The sequence below is a fragment of the Stenella coeruleoalba genome (assembly GCF_951394435.1).
Source record: "Stenella coeruleoalba genome assembly, chromosome: 2".
Taxonomy (NCBI): domain Eukaryota; kingdom Metazoa; phylum Chordata; class Mammalia; order Artiodactyla; family Delphinidae; genus Stenella; species Stenella coeruleoalba.
This window is the reverse complement of record NC_137147.1, coordinates 154,973,033-154,990,780: the sequence shown is the minus strand read 5'-3', so window position 1 is coordinate 154,990,780 and position 17,748 is coordinate 154,973,033. Positions and strand designations below refer to the sequence as shown.

Genomic DNA, 17,748 nt, shown 5'->3' with positions numbered 1-17,748 from the left:
CAATGAGTTGAGTTTTGGCATCATCAAATACTGGTTCTGGGACTGTAAATGAGCATGGTCTTTCTGAAAGTCACAATATTTATCAAGAGTTAAGAATTTTCAGGGGAGAGGGGGAAGATGGCCGAAGAGTAAGATGTGGAGATCACACGTGGAACAACTCCTACAGAACACCCACTGAACGCTGGCAGAAGACCTCAGACCTCCCAAAAGGCAAGAAACTCCCCACGTACCTGGGTAGGGGAAAAGAAAAAAGAATAAACAGAGACAAAAGAATAGTGACAGGACCTGCACCAGGGGAAGAGAGCTGTGAAGAAGGAAAGGTTTCCACACACTAGGAAGCCCCTTCCTGGGCGAAGACTGCGGGTGGCGGAGGGGGAAGCTTCGGAGCCACGGAGGAGAGCAGAGCAACAGGGGCGCGGAGGGCAAAGCGGAGAGATTCCCGCACAGAGGATCGGTGCCAACCAGCACTCACCAGCCCCAGAGGCTTGTCTGCTCACCCGCCGGGACGGGTGGGGGCAGGGAGCTAAGGCTCGGGCTTTGGTCAGAGCACAGGGAGAGGACTGGGGGCGTGAACACAGCCTGAAGGGGTTAGTGCACCATGGCTAGCCGGGAGGGAGTCCGGGGAAAAGTCTGGACCTGACGAAGAAGCAAGAGACTTTTTCTTCCCTCTTTGTTTCCTGGTGCGCGAGGAGAGGGGGTTAAGAGCGCTGCGTAAAGGAGCTCCAAAGACGGGCACGAGACACGGCTATCAGCATGGACCCCAGAGACGGGCCTGAGAAGATAAGGCCGCTGCAGCCGCCACCAAGAAGCCTGTGTGCGAGCACAGGTCACTATCCACACCTCCCCTCCCAGAGCCTGTGCAGCCCGCCACTGCCAGGGTCCCGTGATCCAGGGACAACTTCCCCGGGAGAACGGATGGCGCGCCTCAGGCTGGTGCAATGTCATGCTGGCCTCTGCAGCCGCAGGCTCGCCCTGCACTCCGTGCCCCTGCCTCAGTGAGCCAGAGCCCCCGAATCAGCTGCTCCTTTAACCCCGTCCTGTCTGAGAGAAGAACAGACACCCTCCGGTGACCTACACACAGAGGCGGGGCCAAATCCAAAACTTAACCTCGGAGCTGTGTGAACAAAGAAGAGAAAGGGAAATTTCTCCCAGCAGCCTCAGGAGCAGCGGATTAAATCACCACAATCAAGGTGATGTACCCTGCATCGGTGGAATACCTGAATAGACAACAAATCATCCCAAATTGAGGAGGTGGACTTTGAGAGCAAAATATATTATTTTTTCCCCTTTTCCTCTTTTTGTGAATGTGTATGTGTATGCTTCTGTGTGAGACTGTGTGTCTGTATAGCTTTGCTTTCACCATTTGTCCTAGAGTTCTGTCCATCCATTTTTGTTTGTTCTTTTGTTTTTTTACTTAAAAAAATTTTTTTCCTTAATAATTATTTTTTATTTTAATAACTATTTTATTTTATCTTTATTTTTTCTTCCTTCCTTCCTTCCTTTCTCTTCCTTTCTTCCTCCCTCCCTCCCTCCCTCTCCCTCCCTCCCTTCCTTCCTTTCTCTTCCTTTCTTCCTCCCTCCCTCCCTCCCTCTCCCTCCCTCCCTTCCTTTCTCTCTCTCTCTCTCTCTCTCTCTCTCTCTCTCCCCCTCCCCCTCCCCCTCCCCCCCCTCTCTCTCTCTCTCTCTCTCTCTCTCTCTCTCTCTCTCTTTCTTTCTTTCTTTCTACTTTTCTCCATTTTATTCTGAGCCGTGTGGATGAAAGGCTCTTGGTGCTGCAGCCAGGAGTCACTGCTGTGCCTCTGATGTGGGAGAGCCAACTTCAGGACACTGGTCCACAAGAGACCTCCCAGCTCCACATAATACAAAAAGGTGCAAAAACGACCAGCAAGCTACAGTGCAGGACATCCTATGCCAAACAACTAGCAAGACAGGAACACAACCCCATCCATTAGCAGAGTGGCTGCCTAAAATCATAATAAGCCCACAGACACCCCCAAACACACCACCAGACGTGGACCTGCCCACCAGAAAGACAAGATCCAGCCTCATCCACCAGAACACAGGCACTAGTCCCCTCCACCAGGAAACCTAAACAACCCACTGAACCAACCTTAGCCACTGGGGACAGACACCAAAAACAACGGGAACTACAAACCTGCAGCCTGCGAAAAGGAGACCCCAAACACAGTAAGATAAGCAAAATGAAAAGACAGAAAAACACACAAGATGAAAGAGCAAGGTAAAAATCCACCATACCTAACAAATGAAGAGGAAATAGCAGTTTACCTGAAAAAGAATTCAGAATAATGATAGTAAAGATGATCCAAAATATTGGAAATAGAAGAGAGAAAATGCAAGAAACATTTAACAAGGACCAAGAAGAACTGAAGAGGAAACAGGTAACGATGAACAACACAATAAATGAAAGTAAAAATACTCTAGAAGGGATCAATAGCAGAATAACTGAGGCAGAAGAACGGATAAGTGACCTGGAAGATAAAATAGTGGAAATAACTACTGCAGAGCACAATAAAGAAAAAAGAATGAAAAGAACTGAGGACAGTCTCAGAGACCTCTGGGACAACATTAAACGCACCAACATTCGAATTATAGGGGTCCCAGAAGAAGAAGAGAAAAAGAAAGGCACTGAGAAAATATTTGAAGAGATTATAATTGAAAACTTCCCTAATATGGCAAAGGAAATAGTTAATCAAGTCCAGGAAGCACAGAGAGTCCCATACAGGATAAATCCAAGGAGAAACACAAGACACATATTAATCAAACTATCAAAAATTAAATACAAAGAAAACGTATTAAAAGCAGCAAGGGAAAAACAACAAATAACACACAAGGGAATCCCCATAAGGTTAACAGCTGATCTTTCAGCAGAAACTCTGCAAGCCAGAAGGGAGTGGCAGGACATATGTAAAGTGATGAAGGAGAAAAACCTACAACCAAGATTACTCTACCCAGCAAGGATCTCATTCAGATTTGATGGAGAAATTAAAATCTTTACTGACAAGGAAAACCTGAGAGAGTTCAGCACCACCAAACCAGCTTTACAACAAATGCTAAAGGAACTGCTCTAGGCAAGCAACACAAGAGAAGGAAAAGACCTACAATAACAAACCCAAAACAATTAAGAAAATGGGAATAGGAACATATATATCGATAATTACCTTAAATGTAAATGGATTAAATGCTCCCACCAAAAGACACAGACTGGCTGAATGGATACAAAAACAAGACCCATATATATGCTGTCTACAAGACACCCACTTCAGATCTAGGGACACATACAGACTGAAAGTGAGGGGATGGGAAAAGATATTCCATGTAAATGGAAATCAAAAGAAAGCTGGAGTAGCAATTCTCATATCAGACAAAATAGACTTTAAAATAAAGACTATTACAAGAGACAAAGAAGGACACTACATAATGATCAAGGGATCGATCCAAGAAGAAGATATAACAATTGTAAATATTTATGCACCCAACATATGAGCACCTCAATACATAAGGCAAATACTAACAGCCACAAAAGGGGAAATCGATAGTAACACATTCATAGTAGGGGACTTTAACAGCCCACTTTCAACAATGGACAGATCATCCAAAAAGAAAATAAATAAGGAAACACAGGCTTTAAATGATACGTTAAACAAGATGGACTTAATTGATATTTATAGGACATTCCATCCAAAAACAACAGAATACACATTTTTCTCAAGTGCTCATGGAACATTCTCCACGATAGATTATATCTTCGGTCACAAATCAAGTCTTGGTAAATTTAAGAAAACTGAAATTGTATCAAGTATCTTTTCCAACCACAACGCTATGAGACTAGATATCAATTATAAGAAAAGATCTGTAAAAAATACAAATACATGGAGGCTAAACAATACACTACTTAATAACGAAGTGATCACTGAAGAAATCAAGGAGGAAATCAAAAAATACCTAGAAACAAATGACAATGGAGACACGACGACCCAAAATCAATGGGATGCAGCAAAAGCAGTTCTAAGAGGGAAGTTTATAGCAATACAATCCAACCTTAAGAAACAGGAAACACCTCGAATAAACAACCTAACCTTGCACCTAAAGCAATTAGAGAAAGAAGAACAAAAAAACCCCAAAGTTAGCAGAAGGAGAGAAATCATAAAGATCAGATCAGACATAAATGAAAAAAAATGAAGGAAATGACAGCCAAGATCAATAAAACTACAAGATGGTTCTTTGAGAACATAAACAAAATTGATAAACCATTAGCCAGATTCATCAAGAAAAAAAGGGAGAAGACTCAAATCAATAGAATTACAAATGAAGGAGAAGTAACAACTGACACTGCAGAAATACAAAAGATGATGAGAGATTACTACAAGCAACTCTATGCCAATAAAATGGACAACCTGGAAGAAATGAACAAATTTTTAGAAATGCACAAGCTGCCAAGACTGAATCAGGAAGAAATAGAAAATATGAACAGACCAATCACAAGCACTGAAATTAAAACTGTGATTAAAAATCTTCCAACAAACAAAAGCCCAGGACCAAATGGCTTCACAGGGGAATTCTATCAAACATTTAGAGAAGAGCTAACACCTGTCCTTCTCAAACTCTTCCAAAACACAGCAGAAAGAGGAACACTCAAAACAGTCTACGAGGCCAACATCACCCTGATACCAAAACCAGACAAAGATGTCACAAAGAAAGAAAACTACAGGCCAATATCACTGAAGAAAATAGATGCAAATATCCTCAACAAAATACTAGCAAACAGAATCCAACAACACATTAAAAGGATCATACACCATGATCAAGTGGGGTTTATTCAAGGTATGCAAGGATTCTTCAATATACGCAAATCAATCAATGTGATACACCATATTAACAAACTGAAGGAGAAAAACCATATGATCATCTCAATAGATGCAGAGAAAGCTTTCGACAAAATTCAACACCTATTTATGATAAAAACCCTGCAGAAAGTAGGCATAGAGGGAACTTTCCTCAACATAATAAAGGCCATATATGACAAACCCACAGCCAACATTGTCCTCAATGGTGAAAAACTGAAAGCATTTCCACTAAGATCAGGAACAAGACAAGGTTGCCCACTCTCACCACTCTTATTCAACATAGTTTTGGAAGTTTTAGCCACAGCAATCAGAGAAGAAAAGGAAATAAAAGGAATCCAAATCGGAAAAGAAGAAGTAAAGCTGTCACCGTTTGCAGCTGACATGATACTATACATAGAGAATCCTAAAGATGCTACCAGAAAACTACTAGAGCTAATCAATGAATTTGGTATAGTAGCAGGATACAAATTTAATCCACAGAAATCTCTGGCATTCCTATACACTAATGATGAAAAATCTGAAAGGGAAATTAAGGAAACACTTCCATTTACCACTGCAACAAAAAGAATAAAATATCTAGGAATAAACCCACCTAAGGAGACAAAAGACCTGTATGCAGAAAATTATAAGACACTGATTAAAGAAATTAAAGATGATACAAATAGATGGAGAGATATACCATGTTCTTGGATTGGAAGAATCAACATTGTGAAAATGACTCTACTACCCAAAGCAATCTACAGATTCAATGCAATCCCTATCAAACTACCACTGGCATTTTTCACAGAACTACAACAAAAAATTTCACAATTTGTATGGAAACACAAAAGACCCCGAATAGCCAAAGCAATCTTGAGAATGAAAAACAGAGCTGGAGGCATCAGGCATCCTGACTTCAGACTATACTACAAAGCTACAGTAATCAAGACAGTACGGTATTGGCACAAAAACAGAAAGATAGCTCAATGGAGCAGGATACAAAGCCCAGAGATAAACCCACGCACATATGGTCACCTTATCTTTGATAAAGGAGGCAGGAATGTACAGTGGAGAAAGGACAGCCTCTTCAATAAGTGGTGCTGGGAAAACTGGACAGGTACATGTAAAAGTATGAGATTAGAATACTCCCTAACACCATATACAAAAATAAGCTCAAAATGGATTAAAGACCTAAATGTAAGGCCAGACACCATCAAACTCTTAGAGGAAAACATAGGCAGAACATGCTATGACATAAATCACAGCAAGATCCTTTTTGACCCACCTCCTAGAGAAATGGAAATAAAAACAAAAATAAACAAATGGGATCGAATGAAACTTAAAAGCTTTTGCACAGGACTTCCCTGGTGGCACAGCGGTTGACGGTCCACCTGCCGATGCAGGGGACACGGGTTCATGCCCCGGTCTGGGAGGATCCCAAATGCCGTGCACAGGCTGGGCCCGTGAGCCATGGCTGCTAAGCCTGTGTGTCCGGAGCCTGTGCTCCGCAACAGGAGAGGCCACAGCAGTGAGAGGCCCGCGTACTGCAAAAAAAAAAAAAGCTATTGCACAGCAAAGGAAACCATAAACAAGACCAAAAGAAAACCCTCAGAATGGGAGAAAATATTTCCAAATGAAGCAACTGACAAAGGATTAATCTCCAAATTTTACAAGCGGCTCATGCAGCTTAATAACAAAAAAAACAAACAACCCAATCCAAACATGGGCAGAAGACCTAAATAGACATTTCTCCAAAGAAGATATACAGATTGCCAACAAACACATGAAAGAATGCTCAACATCATTAATCATTAGAGAAATGCAAATCAAAACTACAATGAGATCTCATCTCACACCGGTCAGAATGGCCATCATCAAAAAATCTAGAAACAATAAATGCTGGAGAGGGTGTGGAGAAAAGGGAACCCTCTTGCACTGTTGGTGGGAATGTGAATTGGTACAGCCACTATGGAGAACAGTACGGAGGTTCCTTAAAAAACTACAAATAGGACTACCATATGACCCAGCAATCCCAGTACTGGGCATATACCCTGAGAACACCATAATTCAATAAGAGTCATGTACTGAATGAAAATGTTCATTGCAGCTCTATTTACAATAGCCAGGAGATGGAAGCAACCTAAGTGTCCATCATCGGATGAATGGATAAAGAAGATGTGGCACATATATACAATGGAATATTACTCAGTCATAAAAAGAAACGAAATTGAGTTATTTGTAGTGAGGTGGATGGACCTAGAGTCTGTCATACAGAGTGAAGTAAGTCAGAAAGAGAAAGACAAATACCGTATGCTAACAGATATATATGGAATCTAAGGGGAAAAAAATGTCATGAAGAACCTAGGGGCAAGATGGGAATAAAGACACAGACCTACTAGAGAATGGACTTGAGGATATGGGGAGGGGGAATGGTAAGCTGTGACAAAGTGAGAGAGTGTCATGGACATATATACACTACCAAACATAAAATAGATAGCTAGTGGGAAGCAGCCGCATAGCATAGGGAGATCAGCTAGGTGGTTTGTGACCACCTAGAGGGGTGGGATAGGGAAGGTGGGAGGGAGGGAGACACAAGAGGGAAGAGATATGGGAACATATGTATATGTATCTGATTCACTTTGTTATAAAGCAGAAAGTAACACACCATTGTAAAGCAACAATACTCCAATAAAGATGTTTAAAAAAAAAGAATTTTCAAGCCCTTTGATTCAGTAATTTCACTACTAGAAAACAAACATGAGGAAGTAATCAGATATATACATAAATATTTATATGCAAGGTTATAAGGTCACTCATTAACAGTGATAATTCAAATAGGAAAAAAACAGCTAAATTTGTATTTTTAGAAAAAAATAAAAGACTATATAGATGAATTATAGTTTAAAAACACGACAGAATATGACATATGTTTGTAATCATATTTTCAAAGAACATTTACTGAGGGTAAAGGGTAAGTACTGTGGGTAAGAGTAACAAACTATAAAGTCTGGTTCCAGGTCCTACAATACTAAAGCATATTTTATGGGGCTGTATCCAGGATGCTGGTTTCAAAAGGAACACAGCCCACTGCACTGGAATTCTCTATTAACAAATAGCCCTGTATCTTGGCAGGTCACTTTAAACTCTATAGTTTTGATTTTTTAATCTATTACGTTAGGGGGCTGATATAAACCTATACATCACAAATCAGGGTATGTGGCAGTGTGCTAGAAGTACACAAATCTACTGGATTACTGTACGGCAGATATTCATGAAACATCAGCTTTACTTGTAAGTAAATAACTTAAAACATAATGCTTATATTAAAATAAACACAAATAATAATGCATAGGACAAAATTTACATAATTTTTAAAGAAAAGGTATCAGGCGTCATAGAAATTCAGGGCCACTTTAGGTTACAACCTCAGGCATACCAGTTTACTTAAACTACTATGACTTTAGTGACTGAAGTCTGAGAAACTGAGACAGATGAGCAAAAGTCACAGAATACAGCTGAAAAATAACAGAAAAAAGGTAAGTGGGTACCTTATTTTCCTGTGACAGGAAGATCTTAAGGCTGGTGATAGGTATGCATATGTTGATTTACTAATGCTCAGACACAAATATGAATATACTAACCACTTCAGTACGAAATAAAAGTTGCACGAAGGTTCAAACAATACCTTGATGAAGCAGCTGTACTCGGTATAAAGGAGGCAGGGATGTCAAAAGGCAAGTGTGCAAGCGCATAGCTAGTAAGTACCGCAAACCACACTCATCTAATGTGTCTCTTCCTGCAAAGAGGAAATATGTTTAAGGAAAAAGGAATGCAACAAATCACAAACCAGTAAAAAGTTAGAAAATAAACATTAAATTTAATAATTTACACAAAAATATATATATTTTTGAGTGTATTCCTTTCTGAACACTTCAGTATCTTTATTTATACAGCTTTACAAAAAGCATATGTATATATTAAAACTGCCAAATGAAAAATAATTGGGAAAAATATAAGTACCTATTAGTACAGGTAATAATAGTACTTAGAGCTACTCATAATAAATGAAAAGGAAAGAAATCTTGAAATCCAATAAAAAATATATTAGCTATAGTAAGTTAGGTATAATTTTTTTAAATATTTCCTGTGCAAATTCAGATGAGATTTAAAAACAGGAATTACATAATAAAGTAAAATTATTTATTATATGATTAAATAGGTAATATTTTCTAGGTTGGTTAGCTCCAATGAAATACAGAAGATTCATTATTCAAAGATTTCAAATTTGACTCCCCAGGCTAGTGTTACCAAGTTAAGGCTGAACTCTAACCTTGATTCCACAAATTTACTCTTAGTCAAAAGTTGAGCAGAGGTATGAAAGCATGGCAAGTTTACTCAAAATTATAGCCACTGTTGGATAAAAGAAACAGAAAAATACTGACAGCGCCTAGCCTGGTAACTGCCACTTAGGAAGTACTCAAGAGTATTGAATCAAATATTGTCTTGAAGAAAATAAAACGTTTTAAATTGTCAAAGTTCCACCTCTACTTCCCATCAGCTGTATCTGTTCATCCACTCACTCATGTATTCATTCACAAAGTAAGCATCCGCTACACTGGAGGCACAGTTAAGGTACTGGGGGTTTGGCAGGGAATAAGGCAAAGTCCCCACTCTCAGGGCGCTTACATCTTAGGAGACAGAGACAAACAATGAAGAGGTAATGTGTCTAGTGGAAATCAATGCTATTGAGAGAAAGAAAGCAGGACTGAGAGAAAGGGAGTGCTGGGGTAAGAGGGTTCTATTTGATATGAGGCCAGGGAAGAACATTCCAATAAGATGACATTTCAGCAGAAATCTGAGGAGGTGAGGGAATGAGGCACGCCTAAATCTGGAAGACAAGTATTGTATGCAGAGGAAACAATATGCGCAAAGACTCTGAGACAGGAATGGGCCTAGTGGGTTTGTGGGACAGCAAGGAAGACAATGCAGTAGAATGGAAGTGAGCACAGATCACAAAGAGCCTTGTAGATCACTGAAGCATTTGGCTTTTTGTTCTAAAGTGAGATGGGAAGCCACAGTGTTTGTTGAGCAGAGAAGAGATTTAATGTGATTTTGTTTTAAAATAATCACTAGTTCCTATGCGAAGAGCAGACTGGGGTAACAAGAACGAAACAGTTTAGTAGGAGACTTTGTCAATAATTAGGCAGGATGTGATGTGACTTGGACCAGAGTGGTAACAGGAGAGGTGATGAGAAATGACTGGAGTCTCCATACAGTAGAACTAATAGCATTCGCCAATGGACTGGATTAGGGCGGGAGAGAAAGCAGAGTCAGGAATACCTCTAAATTGTCTTACTTGAACAAATGGAAGAATTCATTTACTTAGGATCCATTCACTGAGATGGCAACTATTTAATCTCTGAGCTTCAGTTTGCTACCTGTGAAATGGAAACATTCATTCCTGCCTTACCTACCTAATGAAAATCCACTGTGACCAGGAGGAACCATTTTTATATTGCCTAACTAAGGATACAGTTCTGTATCCGAAAATTTAAACTATGTTTCATGGATTATGATGTATCTATTTTCTGAACGTCTCAAGTAAAAACTCTAACATATATTAAGTTTGCAACAAAGGCTTAAGGCTGTTCCGGGGAGAATCTTGCTCAACTGCACACAACCTCATAATGATTCAAATTTTTTTTAATTAATATGGCTAGAAAATAACTCATAGGCAAAATCCTCTAGAGGTCACTAGTTATTTTAATCTACAGAAAACCTTGGAGACATAAAGACATAAATCTATATGAAGAGATATATTCCAGGTAGCTTTGAGGAACAGTCTTTTTCCCTCACACTTGGAAATCTTGTGAAATAATTAAAAGAGTATTGGCTTAGAGGCAACGATTTACCCACATCTGAACCCCAGTTCTGCCATTTACTACCTATGTGACCTTATGTGTCACTTAATCTCCCTAAGGATCAGAGTCTTCGTCTATAAAATTACGTATAATAGTGGCTACCTACTAGAAGACTGTTGTAATAATTAAATACAATAAAGTACATGAAGCACCTGGCACATAGCAATTGTTCACTCCTCCACAATATTTACTGAATGAATGAATGATCAATCATTTTCGGTTTCCTTTGCTAATGTCATCATTTAGAATCAACACCATTACCTTCAACTATCTGCATAAAAAAGAATGAAATCTAGTTTCAGGAGGCAGCCAAAATTTTTCCAGTTACAGAATGAATTAAGCAAGACACATGTTACATTAAAATGTATGAAAACCCCTTTCTCAAGAGACTTTTTGGAGAAAATTAGGTAATTATAAAAATTATTTATACCTAGAAATGTGAAGATGAACAAGTTGAGCCCAGGGGGTCCTTACAACCTGGTGGTTCAATAGTAAAATTAACAAATGGGCCATTATTATCACTAAAATTAAAATAAACCATAGGAATCAATCTGTTCAAAAAAAACAAAAGACTGTATGTCCAAAATGATATGAAGGTTTCAGGGTAAAAATTCATGTGAGGATGCACACAGATATCACAAATACATAAAGTCACATGCACAAGTCAGAGCCTACCCCAATCACCTTTCCTTTTACAACTAATCATTAACAGTAACTATCAACTAGAGAGGTCATTTCCCTGCAAGGTTTAAAGAAAGACTGCAATTTAATATGTGAGCCATTATATAGATAAATACAAACAGTTCTATTAATGATAACTTTATAAATTTTTAGTTAGAGTATTTACCTGAGTAACTCTTATCTCTGTTTTCATCAAGCTCAGTACTGGTGGTAGCCACTGTATCAGCCAAAGCTACAAGGAACATCTGCTCCAAACGGGTAAGGCCTGGTAGACTTGAGTGCATAAGATGACTTGAAAGTACCCTAGCATGTTCTTGGCCAAAGTAAGCTGGTCCGTATTGAGAAAGATTTATTACTTTTGATTTGTTTTCTCTTTTTTCTGGCTCTAAGTCAATATCATCTGTTGTTATATCCTGGATTTGGAACAGCTCTGAATATTGATCCTCTGGTTGACTTTCCATATGATCTTCATAGCTCTGTGGTAGTTTTGTACTTTCTTCTGAAATTCTGTAGGTTGTATCTTGATCGGCAGCAAGCAATGCATATAACGGTAGTGGGGGAATAGAATCTATCTCAGTATAATCTCGAGTACCATCTTTCCCTATGGTGACTGTATCCTTTGCTGTACTGCCACTTACACTAATGGTTCGAGAAAGATGTCGCTTAGTTCCTTCTCCAGCATCAGCATCTCTAACTATTGCAACTTCTCCTGCAATGCATTTTACTAAATGAGAGAGAATAGCTTTAGCCCTGCGAACTTTCCCTAAATCCATCAATTCTAACAGCTGGGTTGGATGATACTGCGGGAGAGTAGGGGAAAGTACATGTGCAGCCTCAAATAAGCCACCATCTTGAGCTACAGTTGGTGAACAAAAAATATCATCAGCAATGGCTGCTCCCTCAACAATACTTTTTCTTGACAACATATTAGATTTAAAGGCAAAATGATCTTGTACTGCTGTCTCTTCTGCATCAGGACCATCAGCGTCAACGTCTCCAAATTTGACAGCATGCTTCCACTGTGCATATACATGCATTTCACAATCCATTCCTACCACCAATATCCCATCTCTTACCCAAGAGAGAGAAACAGGCAGTGAAGGTGTACCATCAACAGAAGACACTAAGTCTATAGATCTAAGAAGAACCCATCTTGACCTAACTCCTTGCTTGATACTTCCACCTAGTGGTAAAGTAATGACAGCTACTCCATCCTTACTATTGATTTGCTCAGTCACAATTCCTGAAAGCCGCCCATACATGAAGATATTAGCACCGACCCCTACTGTGAGAATGTGGGAGCCATCTTCTTTTGATACCCAGTCCAAATGTACTAAATGTTTGATATTCGGAATAAGATATCTATCCTTGCTCAAAAGTGCATCTGATTTGCTGTACACAAAGAGATTACTGTCGACACTGACCCTTGAATCAAGTACACTCCCAACTTTGACCAAATCATCAAGATGAATTGTTTGTTCTAAAACCCATTCTGACCCTCCTGTAGATTCACATTCAAATATGCAAACATGCATGGAAAATTCTTTAGAAACAAAACCATTGTGGTGGATAGGTTGTTTGTAAGCCACTGCAAGGCGACCCGTGTATGAACAGCTAACAGCAACTGGTCTTCCCACAATGCTCACTGTACTGCTGTTATCTTCTCCTTCATCATTCATCAAGGGCCATCTCCTCCAATGATAGGTTTCCTTCTCATCACTTTTACATTGTAGATTGGTTTCCATACTACATTTCCAGAAGCGTACTTTATTGTCAGAACAAGTTGTAACCACTAAATAAGGTGCCAGGCACACTGGATAAATTGAAGAGGAACTCAGGTGGCCTTAAAAAAGAAAAAGCAGATCGTCATAATAATAGAAACACAAAATAATATGCTAATAATCAAATTCTAGAATGTGATTAATCCAAATCCACTATGAGCTTCTTCAGAGTAACTCTGCAGTCCCCTGCTAAACCAAATATTTCATTAAAATGAAACTCAAAAGCAATGAAACAAGTCAATGCTTAATCAATAAACCTGTCACCTGCTGTAATTTATATGTCTTTACCACACATGCCTCACTGGACTTTCATTCTATATCTTTTATCACTTTCATCATAAATACTTAAGTAGTCATTAAAATTTGCCTTTCAAATTCCCCTAACTGGCCCTCAAATAATCCAGACACTAGATCTACCCCCACCACAAAATGTTTTCAGTCAGCTAAACAAGACACTAAATCTCACCTTCTTAACCAGGTTTAATTCATGCTCTCCTAACACTGAACCAGAACCCTCATATTTATTCCTGACTGCCAAAGACTAACACTTCCCGTCTATTGTCAACTATAACATGAGGGGAGGGACTTCCCTGGTGGTGCAGTGGTTGAAAGTCCGCCTGCCAATGCAGGGGACACGGGTTCGAGCCCTGGCCCTGGAAGATCCCACATGCTGTGGAGCAACTACGCCCGTGCGCCACAACTACTGAGCCCACATGCTGCAACTACTAAGGCCCGCACCTAGAGCCCGTGCTCCAGAACAAGAGAAGCCACCGCAACGAGAAGCCCGCGTACCACAGCAAAGAGTAGCCCCCGCTTGCCACAACGAGAGAAAGCCCGCACGCAGCGACAAAGACCCAACGCAGCCAAAAATAAATAAATTAAATAAATTAATTAAAAAAAAAAAACAACTATAAGATGAGGGGTAACAGTGATTAAGGTTGGGATCAGAAGGCCTGGATTCAAGTTCCATTCTATCAATGCCTTCCTAACAGTAGGAAAGGCACTTAAACGTCCAAGCCTGTTCTATATAAATAATAGGGAGGGGCTTCCCTGGTGGTGCAGTGGTTGAGAATCTGCCTGCCAATGCAGGGGACACGGGTTCGAGCACTGGTCTGGGAAGATCCCACATGCCACGGAGCAACTAGGCCCGTGAGCCACAACTACTGAGCCTGTGCGTCTGGAGCCTGTGCTCTACAACAAGAGAGGCCGCGACAGTGAGAGGCCCGCGCACCGTGATGAAGAGTGGCCCCCGCTTGCCGCAAATAGAGAAAGCCCTCGCACAGAAATGAAGACCCGACACAGCCAAAAATAATAAATAAATAAATATTTAAATAAATAAATAATAGGGATCATGTTACTACTTCCCTTGGAGTTTTACTGTCCAACAAGACATTTGAAAGCATTTTACAGAGTCCCCGCAAAATGTAATTTATCATTATTAATTCCAATAAACTTATTTGAGTATATCCTAAACTTTCCAAATACTTTGAAAGATTCAAAAGCTGACCTAAATCTGCACCTGCCACAAAAGCCCAGAGTAAACTCTTAATGTGGTCTTTCCAACTCTGATTCCAAACCTGTGTTAGGGATGAGTAAGAGAACCGCATACTCAAAATCATTCACCAGTAATTGGAATAGTCTTGAACCTCCAATTCTGGTTCCCCAAAAACACTATTCGAGGAACTCCTCAATTCAAATTCCACAATGACAGAACATTTTAAAATACAGATGCCAGTCCTGCTCTTTAAACTATTTTACCAACCTTGCTAATGTCAGTATCGCTCTAGGCAAACCAAACTCTAATCCTGTATCCTATATTTTTCCCCCAAAGTATCTGCCAACTCTTGGTCAAACATACTTAATAACAGCAATACTGTGGATGAAAAGCCTTAATTAAAAAAAAAAGCTTCAATAATTCACATACGACCATATTTTTCTTTGCAATTTCACTATCACAGTATTCCTATTTACAGGAAATCACAGCATAGGCAAGAAACCTTGCATTAAAACATTCACACTATTTTCTGTCAAGCTGATTACATTTATCACAGGAAATTATTTCTAAAATAGACATGTTTCTAAATAGAGGTATCGTTAGTAGAAAACAAATCTTTATTTCGGTGTCAACTCTGCACATATTTCAGAAGAGTTCACCCATTTTATGCACTGAAGATTGCTCTGAGCTACAACTGTCCGGTCTTAAAGTTACGTTACCTGCTGAAGGCGTTGCTCTTATTACTTCAACTCCTACCGGGAGATCAAGAGGTCGGCTATATACCCGTCTAGAACTCAGAATCAGTTTACTAGCAGTTTGAAGGTTGGCGATTGATGAAGAATGTGGTATGGGGCTCACACTAGGAGAGGTATCTGGAGAAGAGTCTATGTTCTTCTGTCCAGGGACTGAAAGTAGACTCTCTGATGAAACACCTTCTGAAGCTTTAGCTTTGAAAATAAATTAAGAAATTAAGAAATATATTAGTATCATCACTATCTACATGAGCTAGATAATATTTTGTGATGATTTAAGAAACATGATTTCTTAAAAGTGCTCTGGAGACAAGATCAATTTTCAAACTTTGCTCAGTTACCTTGATAGAATTTTTTTTTTAAAACTATTTTACTCTTTCTTAGCATCAACAATTGCATCACAGGGATATTGTCAGTGAAGAATCACAACATGTAAGATCTAGGAAAAAAACAAGTTCTCTAGCCCAGTGTTCTCAACCTTTAAAACACATCAAAAGCTTGAGGAACTTTTAACATGAAGGTTCTCAGGCCTAACCACAGAAACACTGACTCAGTTGTTTTGGGGTAGATCCCATAAATCTGCATTAATAAGCAGCCCAGGTGTTTCTGAAACAGATGGGTCATAAATCAAACTTTGAGAAATAACAAGGTACAGCCTCACTTAATAGATGAAGAAATTTAAACTTGGAAAGCTTACTGATTTTCCTTAGGTCATAAAATTAGCTAGCGGTAAAGAAGACATTAAAATACCAGCCTACTAACTATCAAGTGCTGAAACAAGATAATAAACAAAAACATATAAAAGTTCCAAGAACATATAAAAGTTCCAAACAAATTTAAGATAGTATTAGTTGAATGGCTTTGTAAGCATATTGACCTTGATCTTTGTCCAAAAAGCTTCCAGCTTTCACATTCAGGTGGAGTGTAAATCTCTAAGCAGATTTAGTTATCTGTGCTTCTGCTACATGTAAGAGATACTTGCATCACATTTATTTATTTGTATGTCCATCTCCCTCCCCGCCATTAGACTATGAATTCATCAAGGGCAAGGATGAGGTCTTATTAGCTTTATACATCCCGAGTAGCACCAGAATACGGAGAGATAATAATCAATCCCCTTTTGCTTCTGGTGGATTTTAAATATGCCAATCTCTTTTATAATGGCAGACCACTAAATAAGAAATGTGAGAACATTTTTTGTAAAATAGAATAAGACGACAAACTTGAATCAGTAGTCAGAAGACAGAAATACTACCACTACTCTAAAACTAACTAGATATGTTGCCTTAAGCAAGGTACTTCATCATCTCTAGCTATTTTCTCACCTGCAAAATAAGGCTGAACTGAGTCATTTCTCTTTCTGTAAACCAGGCAATTTTCTAATGCATGTATCTCATGCAAAGAAAGAAAATAAGAGCAGGGGGAAAAAGCAAAAGAAAGGCTTTAAAGCCAGAAGACCTAATTTTGAAACTTAGTCTGTGACAAACTAGATGTGTCATTTGGTCAAGTTACTTAATATTATTCCATTAGTAAACTGAAGGTAACATCTATCTCACATATATAAAGTACCTATCTCAGTGCCTGGTACCTAGAAGGTACTCCAAATGTTCCTTCCCCACCTAAATGTAAGTCTAGTCTATCGCTTCACCCTTTGCCAGGATTTTCAACACACTGCTAAATTCACGTATCAGCTTTAATGGCAATGTACACCATGTTAAATCTGCTGCACATTTTAGAACCACAAGATAGATGCTTTATGTCAAAGCTAAAGATAGCATATGATTTGTTTGCTTCTACTGTAATCTTACTGTTTGTGACCTTTTACTGCTGTCACAAACAGAGTAAGCAAGGCAACTCTATACTAGCCCAGACCTGAGGGGAAGAGCAGTGGGATACTTCCTTCATAAGCAGGGGGACAGAAGGCATCACATGATTCCTATCCTACCACAAGGATCTGTTGCTACCTCTATTAATCTCTTCAGAACCATTCCTGGCTCTGTGCTCAACTCTAGAAAATACTATATTCTCTGGTGGGTTAAGAATTCTCTTCCCGGAGGGTATTATGCTAAATGAAATAAGTCAGACGGAGAAAGACAAATACTGCATGGTTTCACTCATATGTGGAATAGTTTTTTAAAGTAGTAAGTGAACAAACAAAACAAAACAAAGACTAACACATAGATACAGAGAACAGACTGGTGGTTACCAGAGGGGAAAGGGGTTGGGGAAGGGCAGAATGGGTAAAGAGAGTCAACTCTATGGTGACAGATGGAA

General features: G+C 39.3%; 1 protein-coding gene across 6 annotated transcripts in view; it reads right to left on the bottom strand.

The window, feature by feature from the left end:
- DMXL2 (Dmx like 2) overlaps positions 1 to 17,748 on the bottom strand; it is a 157,199-nt gene that overhangs the window by 50,554 nt on the left and 88,897 nt on the right. For all 6 annotated transcript variants that reach the window (XM_079913056.1, XM_079913058.1, XM_079913057.1 and 3 more), the window contains 3 exons: positions 15,442 to 15,669; positions 11,613 to 13,289; positions 8,530 to 8,640 (listed from right to left, as the gene is read on the bottom strand). In XM_079913056.1, the coding sequence (XP_079769182.1) occupies positions 8,530 to 8,640; positions 11,613 to 13,289; positions 15,442 to 15,669 (2,016 nt within the window). The remainder of the gene's footprint in view (positions 1 to 8,529; positions 8,641 to 11,612; positions 13,290 to 15,441; positions 15,670 to 17,748) is intronic.